The following is a 15,601-nucleotide window of genomic DNA, read 5'->3' as shown; positions in this document are numbered from 1 at the left end:
GGTTTGAGGTGATAACTGGTGTTATTCTGACCCACGTCTGCAATTTCATCGAGGAGTTCGAATAAATGGCGAACGTGAAATACTTCTGCACAAAAGTGCCACAGAGACGTTTGGCGTGACGGACGTTTGACACACGGCGACGCTGCGACGAGTCGTTCGAACATCACTGAAAGTGTAAATGTACAAAACGCTGACGCTGGAGACTCTTTCAACTCATTCAACGTTAAACATTTCCTGACGTCATTATATTGTTTAGTTTTTTTTTTACACGTTTTTAACGTTTTTGTTGTCAGTGGAGCGTCCTCCTGGGAACGTGCTGTCGCTATGGAAACACTCGGGTCTTTAAGTCTGTTACACATTAGGAAACAGAACCTGGTCAAAGTCTTAGTTTTGTCAATGATTCACGTGTTCAGATGGGGTTTTTTTGTAACCCGGGATTGCGCAGCCAACAGGGAGCAGGAAGTAGTGAAAGCCTGGTCTTTGGTCCCATTTTTAGAGCAACACGTGAACCCGGAACGTTGTTGGCGTGCGTGAGAAGGTCCTACAATACACACACTTGTGTCAGACATCTTTGGATGCCGTAGCATGAAGTTTTTGAACTAGGAGCCCCAAACCTTTTCCTACTCCATGAAGATCTGCTTTCCATGGGTTGGAGAGGAAGATCTCATGTTACAGATCTCTAAACTCAACTGAACACCATGAATTGGTCATGCTGACTGCACCCCAGGCCTCCTCACATCACTTACATCAGGACCTGATTTTACTAATGTGGCTGAATGGATCTCCACAAAATCTAGTGGAACATCTTCCCAGAAGAGTGAAGTTCATTATAACAGCGAATGGGGTGTGAAATGAGGTGTCAGGTGTCGTATTACCACACAGTTCTCTTTTCACATTCACCAAGTAAATCCAGATCATCAGGAACTGGATAGTTTGTAAAATGTACACACACACACACACACACACACACACACACACACACACACACACACACACACACCAATTAGAAACCAAGTTTATTTCCTTGTTTTTTTTTTTTTTTTTATGAAATTGAGTCAGAGAATTAGATGAGGTTATGATTGAAGCTATGAGGCACTAGTTAAGGATTGGATGTTATAATGCTGTTATTACACTGTTATTACTATCACATGTCCTTATTGATTTGATGATCTGCTTCCAGCAGAAGATCCTCTTGGTTTGTTTTGGGACGAGTCCGACACCAGAACACGGCCAAAAGGTTCTCCAGACACCACTGAAAAATTAGAATTAATGTCATAATGCCTTTTCGCCCAAACCAGGAGACCCGAACCTGTTCCAGGAGGACACAAAGTGCACAAAGCCAGCGCTATGAAGATCTGCTTTATATGGGTTGTTAGTGGAAGATCTCCTGCTATAGAGCTTTGACGCATTGAACACCTTTGAGTGTTTCATTAATCTTCTTAAAATCTAGTGGAACATCTTCCCAGAAGAGTGGAGCTTATTCTTTTTCTTCTTCTTACAGCTTCTCCAATTAGGAGTCTCCACAGCAGATCATCAGTCTCTACACCCCCCTGTCCTCTACATCTGCCTCTTTCACACCAACTACCTGCATGTCTTCCCTCACCACATCCATAAACCTCCTCCTTGGTCTTCCTCTTTTCCTCCTTCCTGGTGGCTCCATCCTCAGCATTCTCCTACTGATATACCCCATGTCCCTCCTCTGCACATGTCCAAACCATCTCAATCTCACCTCGTCTCCAAAACATCCTACATGCGCTGTCCCTCAGAGTGGAGCTTATTATAACAGCAAATTGGGACGATATGTGGAATGAGACAATATTAGATAACGCAATAACAGTTCATGTAAAAAAAGTCTTGATTTAGATCTTGAATCTTTTAGTAGTTGGTCATGTGACTGCAGTGTACTGGTGATGTACAGAGACTCAGGAGTGTAAAAGAGCAGCTTAACGTCCTCTAACAGTAACTACACAATCCTGAGAGTGAGTGTGTTTATATTATGTGGTACCAGTGCACAAGTATACAGTTACAGAATACATCAAGAACTGAAAACACAGCTGAATATAGAAATGAAAAAAAGGTCTACCTGTCTGAAGCGCTGGACGTCTCGCGTACACACACACACACACACACACACACACACACACACACACTACACCTGCTCTCAAAGTTACAACATTCCACACCTGGCTGAGTTACCTGGCCTCCAAACCACAGCCAGCTGGCCACACCCACTCCTGCCGGGTTGCCAGGGTGCACCCAATTCACCCTTTAACTCATTAGTTTTGACATTTATAATCAACAGATTTTTTTTTTGTAAAAAAATATTTATCGTGTCCTCGAATAATATGTGCAGCCTCTAAATTCAGGCGAAAAAAATAACCTGCCAAAAATTCTTATTATTTCATCTTTTGCTTCAAAAATAAAAAAAAATCAAACTCACAATCCTGTGCTAAACAGGGTGCAGTGTGATTTAACCATCGCTTCATCGCTGAATAAAGAGAGCGATGCGGCGGCGCTTTAGTGCTTTACTCTGTCCAGCTGTCTCCCCTCCTCGTATGTCCACTCCAACAAATCGGATTCCAAAGCTTCAGCTTTCACTTGAACACCTTCATGAACACAGTCAAGCTCATCATCTCAGAAATCTCAGACAATCCAAGACCTCCACTTCATTGTTCACTCCAAAGTCTACATCGCATCTGTGCCTGGGATTTCCTATCCTGTTTGGAGTTTGTCTTCAGGTAAAGTCGAGTGTAACTGCACTGGAGATAAAAGTGTCCCTCTGACTACAACATCAGCTCTTCTAACTTCTGCAAGTACTTCACCATTCAACAAACAGAGCATCTGTATCTCCTCAACATATCAAAAATACATCACCATGAACAAGCTTCAGGGTGAAACTCACTCTGTAAAGTAACACATGCTGGCATACCTGAAATATGTAAAGATGTTCAATCTGGCAACTCTGCAGCTAGTGAACAGTGATAAACCCCTCAAGTGTGTTCTGGACAGAGGGTGTGGCTTAATACACACACTGCATTTAACTCCTTATTGTCCTCCTGTTTAGTGTGCGTGTGTGTGTGTGTGTGTGTGTGTGTGTGTGTGTGTGTGTGTGTGTGTGTGTGTGTGTAAACAGTGTGTCCCGCATGTTCCTATAGGTTGGTTTGGAACATAAACGAAGATGTGCTTCACTGTTGTAGTAACAGACACTTTATGTGTTTGGTAAACATGCACACACGAGTATGTGCTCCCACACACACACACACACACACACACACACACACACAAGATCAAAGCGGTCACTTGCAGATAAAGTGTTCAGTAGGAAACATAGGAATCCGGGTTGCCAGATATATAGAACTGCTTCAGCTCCAATGACAGTTCAGTATAGAATAGTGTTCAATTTCTCCTAAAGCAATTTGACAACCATTTCCAAAGAATGTGCATTTTTGTCCAGTTAGAGTTACTTTGGAATCATCTGGAACCTTCTTGAAACTGGTTCTCATTCACATTATAGCAGCTATAAACAGTCCTTCCCTCACCAGCCTCTCTTTATTCTCTCTCTACCTCCGACTAACACCGAGACTCCTTCCACAAACATGAAACAAACATCTGCTTGCAAAAAAACCTTCAACCCACAATTTTATCTGGTTTTGAGGAGCATCTGCAGTCCTGTGAACAAGCCATGACGCATCATAACGAGCGTGTTAAAACAAACCTGCGCTGAGCTGCTGTTATAGAAATCGAGGAGAAATCTCTGAGAAAGACTTTTGTGAGGTAAAGAACTTTTCTCACACACACACACACACACACACACACACACACACACACACACACACACACACACACACACACGATATAGAACCTCTGCCTCCACCTGACTATATATATAATTAAAGTCGCTTAATGTCTATAAAGTCATACATTCCTATAAGGACAAAAGTATGTGGACACTTGACCATAAGATTGCTATGTGCTTCTTCTTGAAACTTTGATTCCACATCCAGAACCCATTTTCGCTCATAATGAGCTCCACTCTTCTGGGAAGATGTTCCCTTAGATTTTATGGAGATTTGTTTGAGATCCATTCTTCCACGACATGCTACTGCCTCCAAAGACATCTAAAGGCATCCTGAATAATTGTGTGCTTCCAAGTTTGTGCTACAGGTGTCCAGATACTTTTGGCTACATTTTTAATGTATCAGACGACTGACTTACAGAAACAGATTGAAAGTGTTTATCTCATAAAATCACAGATATCACACTTCTGTGGCTTTGTGTGTGAAATACAAGCGGCCTGGAAATCTCATATTGTAATCTGATGCGCACGCACACACACACACACACACACACACACACACACACACACACAACAGCATAAAGTCAAATCATTGAATCCCTTCATAGAAAAGAGAAACCCTATAAATAACCTTTAGAAATTAATTCTATAATTAAAGTTATTTACATTAGTTATGTAGATTATTTATTTATTTATCTTTATAAATGATCTCCAGACGTTAATTAAGACTGCTGAGTCCTGCAAGATCAGAGTAATCGGGTCTTATTAAAGCTTCTTTTAAAGCAATTTTTTTAAAACATTACAACATGAATTCAAGGAAACATAAATGAGATTCATAGCAATTTGCCGATGCTTCCTTTATCCAGAACGACTTACATTAATTTAATTTATACGAAAGACCAACTGTGGGGGTTAAGGGCCTTGTTTGGGGGCCCAGGAGTAGCAGCTTGGCAAGCACTAAGCTAGCGCCTCCCTCACCTTGGAAAAGATGTGAATAACGCAATCCCATGATGAAAACTTTAACCGAGAGAATAACTACTTCTTTTTCTTCTTTCGGCTCCTTGGTCTTTCTCTTTTCCTCCTTCCTGGTGGCTCCATCCTCAGCATTCTTCTAATGATATACCCCATGTCCCTCCTCTGCACATGTCCAAACTATCTCAATCTCACCTCCCTCACCTTGTCTCCAAAACGTCCTACATGGGCTGTCCCTCTAATAAACTCATTTCTAATCCTGTCCATCGTCATCACTCCCAACGAACATCTCAACATCTTCAGCTCTGCTACCTCCAGCTCCACCTCCTGTCTTTTACTCAATGCCACTGTCTCTAATCCATACAACATCTCAGGTCTCACCACAGTCCTATAAACTTTCCCTTTCACTCTCACAGATACTCTTCTATCACAAATCTCTCCTGCCATCACTCTTCTCCACCCACTCCACCCTGCCTGCACTCTTTTCTTCACTTCTCTAACACACTCTCCATTACTTTACACTGTTGACCCCAGGTACCTGAACCCCTCCACCTTCTCCACCTGTTCTCCCTGCAACCGCATCACTGCACTGCCCTCCCTCTTCTTCTTCACCTCCAAAACCATCAGCAGACCACCAACCGATGCTGTCTAGCTACACTGTTCCCCGCCAACACCTTACAATCTTCAATCTCCTTCAGGTTGCATCTCCTACATAGAACAAAATCCACCTGTGTGCACCTTCCTCCACTCTTATACGTCACCCTATGATCCTCCTTCTTCTTAAAATACGTGTTCACCACTGCCATTTCCATCCTTTTAGCAAAATCTACCACCATCTGCCCTTCCACATTCCTCTCCTTAAAACCATACCTACCATCACCTCCTCATCACCTCTGTTCCCTTCACCTACATGCCCATTAAAGTCTGCCCCAATCACCAATCTTTCATTCCTACATTCACCTTCTACCACTTCATCTAATTCACTTTCCTTCTCCTCCATCTCACAGCCAACTTGTGGAGCATAGGCACTGATGACATTTATCATCATCCCTTCAACTTCCAACTTCACGTTCATCACCCTATCAGAAACTCTCTTCACCTCCAATACACTCTTACCCCTACACCATTTCTCTTTCCATCCACACTATGATAGAACAGTTTAAACACCTCCAATGTTCCTGCTCTTACTCTCTTTCCACTTGGTCTCCTGAACACACAGCATATCTACCTTTCTCCTCTCCATCATATCAGCTCCCTCTCTCCCTTTACCCGTCATAGTACCAACATTTAAAGTACCAACCTGAACCTCCACTCTCTTACACTTCTCCTTTCCCTGCTGTCTCTGTAGACGTCTTCCTCCTCTCTTTCTCCTCCTTCAGCCAACAGGAGCACAATTTCCACCGGTACCCTGTTGTTATCGATACCTGTGGTGGTTGTTGGTAACCCGGTATGAAATTCTGATTCGTGATCTACATATTTGATTTGGCAAATGTTTTACACTGGATGACCTTCATAACAAAACCCTCCACATTTATCCAGACTTGGGGCCGACACTAAGAGTCACCTGAGTTGTGTAACACTAATCGCTGGGTAAGCTAACAGCACAAAAAAAGCGTCAGGATGCTAATGATTAGCGCCATGTGGTGAGCACGTCTCCCTCAGTGTTGCTTCCACACATCCGCCGGTAAAGTTTTCCACCTCAGATGGATGCACTGAAGCGGAGTCACGCCTCACGTGCTAATCTTCACCACACAGCTTCACTCATTAACCTGCTACTTTCTTATTCTAATGGACTCCGGGAATGTGTTAGCAGGTCTAGTCAAGTCTTGTCACGGCTTATCCTTTGGCCTCAAGCGTCTATTAGCGACACAGCTGTAGCGCTTGCGGCGTTTGGGAAACCTAAAAGCTCACTAAGACCTTAAGGTATAATCGTGTGCTAACTCATAGTGTACAGGTGAGACCAGAAACGCCGCCATTACGTATTTAAATGTGTTCCGTTCCCATTAGTGTTGATGATAATGTACATCATTGGTGTCAATATAAATATAAAACACACTATATGGCCAAAAGTGTGTGGATACCTGACCATATGACTGACATTTCCTTAATAAACATCATATTCCACATTCCCTATTATAATACCCTACACCCTTCAGAGGCGATGTTCCACAAGATTTTGTGAAGATTCGTGTCTCCAGTCAGGTGATGTAGGTGAGGTTGGTGATGTTGAGAAAGCCTGGGGTGCAGTCAGCGTGAAAAATTTATTCACATTCAGCATTGTTGATGTCAGAGCTCTATATCGGGAGATCTTTCACTCCAAACCATGGAAAGCATATCTTCAGGGCGCTGACTTTGTGTATTTTGTGTCATGCTGGAACAGGTTTGAGTGAAGGTAAAGTTTCATGCTCCCGCATTCAAAGACCTCTGAAACAACTTTGTGCTAACAGTTTGGAGAAGAAACACATAAGGGTTGAAAACTATGAATTAACACGTGGAATTATATACATAACAAAAAAGTGAACTGAAAATATGTCATATTGTAGGTTCTTCAAAGTAGGCATCAAGAGAATGCCAAGAGTGTGCAAAGCAGTAATCTAAGCAAAAGGTGGCAACTTTGAAGAACCTACAATATGACATATTTTCAGTTCACTTTTTTGTTATGTATATAATTCCACGTGTTAATTCATAGTTTTGATGCCTTCATTGTGACTCTACAATTTTCATAGTCATGAAAATAAAGAAAACTCTTTGAATGAGAAGGTGTGTCCAAACCTTTGGTCTGTACTGTATATGCTTTTCTGTCATTGTTAAAGGTATAAATAAGAGAATTATAACTTCTGCGAATACACAATAAAGGAATTTTATGTCGATTTTGTAAAGTTTGATCCATTAAAACCAGGCCACTGGATAAATTAGCTGGAGAAGTTCATCTCCTACTCGGTTCTTCTCCATGTTTCATTCCCACAGAGCTGAAATACCTTAAGGTTCAAACACGTGAGCAGTCTGATTTTCATGCAGGCCATCTGATAATAACAAGTGAACAACAATACATCCATGAGCAGGAGAGCGAGATAAACACCAGTATGCTTTATGAGCTCAGTAAGTGAAGCATGCACACATACTAACAGCGCCCCCCAGAGGACGCGGTCATATTTACTGTGAATGTGGTGATGTTCATGGTCACTGAACTACAACACGCACTTGTATGGGAAACGTATTGTACAGCAGTGATGATGAATGAAAAACAAAAAGATTTTTATCATCAAGCATGTTACACAACTAGAGATACACAACTCTTTAAACTCTCAACAGCAGCAACAACAACAGAAAAGGTTGTTTAGAATGACAGGCAGAAAAGAGAAACAAAAAACTAACAAAAAGACAAATGCAGTTACGAAAGAAAGAAAGAAAGAAAGAAAGAAAGAAAGAAAGAAAGAAAGAAAGAAAGAAAGAAACCAACAGACAGAGACAGACATCCACATACATACTGAGACAGACAGTAAAGAAGAACACAAGACAAGCAAAAGACAAATGCAGACAGACAGACATAAACAGGCAGAGACAGAAAGGAGACAGACAGAGACAGACAGACAGACAGACAGACAGACAGACAGACAGACAGAAACAGGAAAACAGACACCAAGACATTCCAGTTTATATATAGAGTAAAGAAACTTGCCAGACAAAAACATAAAAAAAGAAAAGAAAGAAAGAAAGCTACCATAAAAGCTTACAATTGTTTAGAATCGCTCACTTCGTTATCGTGCGTGTGTGTGTGTGTGTGTGTGTGTGTGTGTGTGAGCATGGGCGTGTTTGTGCGTGTGTGTGGTCGTGTTTGTGCATGTGTGTGTGTGTGTGTGTGTGCTTGTTGGTACCTTTCCCTGCAGTTCAGATGAAGGTGGACCCTGAACAGGATCAGGCTGAGCAGCAGATTCGGTCTTCATCAAATCATTCAGGTTTAAATCCAATATAGATTCGTAAATGTTCTCCGAGTCTGAGGAAGGCGTCTGCGCCGGACTCGACTCCTCTTCCGGCTCGATGAGCGGCTCAGGCTTTAGCACCAGTCCCTGATGCCTGGTTTCAATCAGGTTCTTAAGTACTGGTGGCTCCACGGGCTTGGCCTGGCGAAGCAGCAGGTCAGCGGGTGTCGCACTCGGAGCTCTTGGCTTCTGCAGTGACTCGTAGGAGGCCAGTAACAAGTTTGGGGCGAGACTGAGTCTCTTGTGTTTTGCAGGTTCTGAAGCTGGGACTGGGCGTAGGGAAAGGATGGGGTCTGCAGAACCCCCGTACATGTAGGACGATGGCTCGTGGATGTCCAACGGGACGCCAAAGGTGGACATGCGGTTCTCTGTCTTCCGGGGGGTCCTTGGCGAGCGTGCCCTGATGGTTACCTCGTTGGCCTTCGGTTTCTCTGTCAGGTCAGGAACAATGGGAGGCATCAACTTGGGCGCAGGAGGGTCGGCAAAGTCAAGGGGCGAAGGCAAAGTGAACGGTAGCTCCTTTACGTATTTGGCAGGGATGTAGAACGGCTTGGTGCACTCGTCCTTTCGTACGTGCCACCAGTGGTCGTTGGTCTTGGACAGGAGTGTGTACCTCTCATTGGGTTTGATGGACACCATGCAGCCATCTTGGTTCTCATACTCGTACCCGAACTCAACCAGCACCAGGCCTATGCATGGCTTTGCCATTTTACCAGCCTCACCCATCTCACACGGTCACGCCGGGGTCACGAACTTCAGCAAAGCTTCCCTGAAGATCAAAAATAAATCCAGAGAGCATTAGAGAAGGTCTGGTACACAAGCACAGATAAACACAGTTTTCTCATTTTAACCAGAAGGATGTGAACCTGTTTTTATAAGCGTAGAGTCAACAGCAGATTAAATCCCAGCTCACAAATGAAAATTGGCTATAGAAGGTCTGTCAACAAGTCATTTCCAATCAGTATGAGATACAGGATCAGAGCGTGGAGACCACTACCCCAAAAAGGATCAAACTAAAGCAGAGAATTAGATTTTTTTACTTAAATTAAACTTTGTGTTGTTTTTTTTTAAATCAAATCTTTACTATATATGGTTCTGAAAACTACAGAGTTTCCTGAAGTGAACTGTTTCTCTCTATGGTTGTATCATTATGTACCACAACGCTGCCAGTTTCTAGAGTCTGACTGATCAGCACGTGTAGATTAGATTTCTATCACAGCAGCTTCATGGCAGGTTCAAATTTACACACTCGTTTTAGCATGTTATCATTTCTAACAGCTCATTCAGGGCTTAGCAACCATCAATGGGTAAAACTGTAATGACTTTCTTCAGGACTGAGTGCTGTGGTTTTAAAAATAAAGCTGTATCTAAATGTTAATGAACACAGAATGGAACTAGAAACGTTTTTTTCTTTTTATTAACCAAAATTATAATTGTGGACATGGTGCTGTTATTGGAAAATAATCAACTCTGAGGTGGAGAACAGTAACCAGGTCACTGACTACTTTCCCTTTCATGAATAGTTTTTTGTTCGGTAAAGGAGCAGATCCCCTTATGGATATAAAGTGTTTCGATGAATTGGGATCTTCAGATGCTGTCATCTCCGCACTCTCACGCATTCACTCAGGTTTGTTAAAAGCGGAGTCACTAGATATCTTATATCCCAGAGCGCCCTCTTGTCCATATTACCTTCTGGATCTCCCATTTAGTGATGATGCCATAACTGGTCTTGCCAGAGTTCTTACTTTGTCTGTGGTCACCTGGCACAGTGTCCTCGTTTCTTTATTCTTTGTCTTGCTGTCAAGCTACATGAGCTCCTAAGATGCAGTAATTCTAAATCTTCACAGACCTGCTTGATTCATCCTGAGACTCGACCTCCTGGATTTAAGAAATAATTTATTGAAGATAAGGATTGTTCCACGAGTTACTAATGAAGTTACTATGGAGGGTTAAATGCAAAAATGATGAAGCTGGATTTGGACTGCAATGGATATAACAGTGTGCTTCAATGGCTTGGTTCTACAACAGTTTTGAACGTTACAATTCTGTAACGCTGCTTTGGAAAACTCACTATTAAAAGTGCTATGCAAATGAAATTGAATGGAATTGTTTAGGAATAACTTTATGGCCACCAATCAGGCATAACATTATGTTATTTCTTAATACTGCCTAATACTGTTATTTCTTCAGCAGTTTGAGCTACAGAAACTCGTCTGTTGGAGCGGACCACACGGACCAGCCTTCGCTCCCCACCTGCATCAATGAGCCTCATCCCCCACGACCCTGTCACCGGTTCACCACTGTTCATCCTTGGAGCACTTTTGGTAGATACTGACCACTGCAGACCAGGAACATCGTACAAGAGCTGCAGTTTTGGAGACGCTCTGACCCAGACGTCTAGACGTCACAATTTGTCTCTTAAATCCTTACGTTCGCCCATTTTTCCTGCTTCTAACATCAACTTTGAGAACAAAATGTTCACTTGCTGCCCAATAAATAAATCCACCCACTAACAGGTGCCATGATGAAGATCATCAGTGTTCTTCACTTCACCACTCAGTATGTTATAATGTTATGTCAGAATGTTACGCCTGAAAGCGTGTGACCAGTGCATTAGCCTGTGATTCATCCACAGTGTGTGCAGGAGTGTCGTCATTTCTGCTATTATTTTATTGCATGATTCATTTTTGCTAAATTTCTGTGGTGAATCAGGTCCACACCCCCTCCACCACCCTGCCCATGCCACCCACCCTGATAACGGTAGCATTCAATTTTTCCTTCACTTAAGCTACGAGGTGTCAAACTTTTGCCCATATAGTGTACATCATATGTGATATGCGCATGCCCACACGTATGTGGAAATGACTCGCGGAGAAAGGTTAGCTTGAAGGCAGTGTTCTTTGACAGTGCCACATTTCCGCTTGATACAATCAGCATGCAAATGCAAAATAATAAGATAAGGAGATAAACTTTGAAGAAGAAAAAAAGATGAACAAAAGGTTCTCCTTAACAAATATGTTAAAGGGAGAAGATCTGCATCTATATTGTGATGCAAGCATTTTAGAAACAATCTGCTGCACGAGGAACCAAAAACTGAAGAAAAGTTGTAAAGGTGTTTGTAGAAAAAAATATTTCCTCCATCATATTTATTTAAATGCTGTTACGTTTGCAGCTGTAAATGACATGCAAATGTCAGCTAAACGCTTTAAGCACATGTTAAAATGATGAGCTTCATCCTCGTGTGCAGTTTGGGATTAGCTTCGTAGCCATGAGAACATTTCCACACAGACGCCCGTCACGCATTCTTCAGGTTAAATATTAGCTGTGGACATTTCAGTGGAGTTTTCAGAGTTTACTCAAACGTGTAATTGATTTGTGTGTGTGTGTGTGTGTGTGTGTGTGTGTGTGTGTGTGTGTGTGTGTGTGTGTGTGATTATTATACATACCCAAACTCTATAGATAAGTTTGTAGACACCTGACCCTAATATTTGCTTTTTGAACATCCCATTCCACATGCAGTTCCCATCTGCTGTTATAATGAGCTCCACTTTTCATGGAAGATGTTTCACTAGATTAGAATTAATTCAGTCACAACGGTGTTAGTAAAGTCAAGTACTGCATATCTCTGGAAAAATCCGCTCTGTATAGTAAAAAAAAAACCTTTCTTTCAGCTTCTCCCGTTAGGGGGCGCCACAGTGGATCCTCCGCATGTTCGATTTGGCACGTTTTTATGCTGGATGCCCTTCCTAACGCAACCCTCCCCATTTATCCGGGCTTAGGACCGGCACTAAAAGTGGCTGGGGTTGGTTCCTAACCACTAGACCACCAGTCACGAGTGTGTTAGTAAAGTCAAGTACTGCATATCTCTGAAAAAGTCCACTCCATATAGTGTATGTATTATATACAGCTGTACATCTTATGCGTCCCTGCTGGTGTCATTATTTGCTTTCATTACTAAAACCCCTATTTTTCCACCAGTACTTTTCCTCCATGTTTTTTTGTTGTTTTTTTCACCATCCCCAAAACCTTTTTTTGGAATTTGATTGGTTGTGAAGTGAAAAAGCACTTGAGGTCATATAAGACTCCATTTTGACGAAAACCAAACGTAAAACACACACAAACCACGAGGCACTTGTGTTAATCTACCTGCTTTCTCCCAGTATGTGGACTGTAACACCAGGAGAAAAAGGACTGTTGATCTGCTGTATGCCAATGTAAAGGATGCATACAGCGCATGCATTCAGTAATACAGACAGGGGTCGCACAGTGGGAACATTGAGGAGGTTACTGACTGGTCTGGTCTGACATGGTAGTCAGCGGTATTCAAACGTCGCAAGGGACTGTGCGCTCTCCTATTCCTGGTCCTGTTCACCCTGTACACATTAGACTTTTAATACAACTCGGAGTGCCACGTACAAAAGTTTGCGGATGACACTGCTGTTGTGGGCTGGATCAGGAGGAGTACAGGAAATTTACCCACCTGCACCTCAACACCACAAAAACCAGGGAGATGGACTTCAGGAGACTTCAGGAGATCCAGGCCTCAACCGGATCCTGTGACTGTCTGGGGATTGTAAAGACCTACAAATACCTGGGAGTGCAGCTGGATGATGGAATGGACTGGCAACACGGACGCTCTGTGCAGGAAAGGACAGAGCTGGCTGTACTTCCTCGGAAGGCTGGCGCCCTTTAACATCTGCAAAAAGCTGCTGCAGACTGTCGGACTGTCATGGCGAGTGCCCTCTTGTATGTGGCAATGTGCAGGGGAGACAGCATCAAGAAGAAGGACGCCTTACATCTGGACAGGTGGTGAGGAAAGCGGGCTCGATTGTGGGCTCGGAGCTGGACAGCCTGACATCAGTGGCACAGAGACGGCCGCTGAGCAGTCTTCTGTCAATCAAGTACAATCCACTGCATCTACTGCACAGCATCATCTCCAGGCAGAATAGCAGCTTCAGTGAAAGTTTGCAGTCACGGCCATGCTCCACTGACAGACTGAGGAAGTCGTTCCTCCCTCATGCCATGTGACCTTTTTAATTTGTCTCGATCTATCTATCTATCTATCTATCTATCTATCTATCTATCTATCTATCTATCTATCTATCTATCTATCTATCTATCTATCTATCTTTTTTTAAAGTTTTACTCTGATCATGTAATCCATTCATGTCATTTTTTTTCTTAATTACCTCTGCTTTAAAGGGATCACAGCTGTTTGTGGTAGCAACAGGTAAAGCATGAGAAGAAGTCTGAAGGACCTGTCTGAAGGACCTGCACCAGGCTCCGTCTTTGTATTCAATTCTGAAGTGGGTGATGTTACTATCTTTCTGGAAATAAAGCCTAAATGTGAAGCAATGTATGAAAAGCTGGCAGCTTTTCATTTCATTTACTCTAAAACATATTGTGAATGCTGGTGAATGATGATGAATGAAGCGTAGTAGCAACCACTTAGCATTGTGATTTCTCACCAGTCTTCCTCCTGCCCAATTTGGTTACAAACGAATCAAGTTCTATTTTTCACCCATGCATTTCCCAAAAATGTCACTGAACAATCATAGAGTCGACCGCAAAAAGCATGCTTGCAGGCATGAACACAATGGTGTCTCAGCAGCGTTTCCTTGACAATTTCCTCTGTTTGAGCTTTTCTCCAAATTCTCTTTTTCTTCTGTGATCAACATCTGTGTCGTTTGATTTTTTGTTTTTTGCGGTGACCTACTGAGCAGACTCCCTCCACCCGTTACGTCGAGCTTGCTAAAAAGAGGGCAGGAAACTACCCTTTTTGTGCTACCCTTAGTGACACAGATGCTGGAAACCTGGCATGAAAATGCTGTCCTACTTTTTCCTGAAGATTAGCTTCTCTAATAATGGTTACGAGCTGAGAAATCGGCTCCGAGATTAGGAAGCAAAAAAAGCATTAGTCAGAATGAACTGCAGCAAGACACAACAGGAAGTTCCCTTGCATGCCTCCCCTGTCTTTACCCTGGCATTGAGCTTGCTATACACCTCTAAGGCTCCTCAACAGTGCTCCTAAAATGTTTCCTTTGAGTGACATTTACTTTAAGCTTTTGGTTTCTCAGGGATGGTTTTATCTCAGGACTAACGTACAAACCAGACCTCAGATGGAATATTCATATTCCTGATAGTTTTAGCAGTAGCCCTCAGATTTCTCAGAGCACATCTGTTACAATTTTCCACATAAAATACCTTGTGTTGTTAATAATATTGGTAAAACATCTGAAGTTGCAATGTCTAGCTGGAAAACCAGACTATGGTAAATGCATTAGCAACAGATGGATCAGTGAAGATTGTTACGATCTCTTGCTACCTGCAGTTACAACTTTATACGACCTCATAACCTCATAAAATATGAATAGTGACACTCTGATGAAAAGTTAGGCTTGGAAAGAAAGAGATTGTTGGTACTAATCACATAAGTGCAATGTATTTTTGTGCCACTGTTGGGTCCTTAGCCCTCTCTGCTCCAAGAGTGCTATATCATGGCTGCCTAACAATCTGGGATACGTTAAAATGAATTTCATTGTTCTGTAATGTATTGTATATGCTACAAGTAAAAAAACACTAGACAGGCCACACCCACAAGTGACAACAGAAGTAGTTGCTACACACCCACACTTTCACCTGCCTGACTTTTCACCTGCTACCATGAGCAGAGGGTTAGCAATAATATTTATTCTAAACTAGCATTGTGCCTGAGCTCTTTACCAACCCAGAAGTGGCCCTAATCTTCTGGAGGGGCCAAACGTTGGTTAAACCTAAGAAGCCAAAGCAGGTGAATCATCTCCAAGTCCACGGTAATTAATTCACCAAAATCGCATATTGGCAAAGCTAGAAC

At 42.5% G+C, this 15,601-nt stretch overlaps 1 protein-coding gene across 5 annotated transcripts in view; it reads right to left on the bottom strand.

Moving 5' to 3' along the window:
- The window catches only part of arhgap27l (Rho GTPase activating protein 27, like), a 41,889-nt gene that overhangs the window by 23,152 nt on the left and 3,136 nt on the right, over window positions 1–15,601 (bottom strand). For all 5 annotated transcript variants that reach the window (XM_046834531.1, XM_046834534.1, XM_046834533.1 and 2 more), the window contains exon 2: window positions 8,644–9,517. In XM_046834531.1, coding sequence (XP_046690487.1) covers window positions 8,644–9,474 — 831 coding nt within the window. In that variant the 5' untranslated portion in view covers window positions 9,475–9,517. The remainder of the gene's footprint in view (window positions 1–8,643; window positions 9,518–15,601) is intronic.

The sequence above is a fragment of the Silurus meridionalis genome, chromosome 22, assembly GCF_014805685.1.
Source record: "Silurus meridionalis isolate SWU-2019-XX chromosome 22, ASM1480568v1, whole genome shotgun sequence".
In the NCBI taxonomy this organism is placed as follows: Eukaryota; Metazoa; Chordata; class Actinopteri; order Siluriformes; family Siluridae; genus Silurus; species Silurus meridionalis.
The sequence above is the reverse complement of the archived record's forward strand: the minus strand, read 5'-3'. Positions and strand labels throughout refer to the sequence as shown.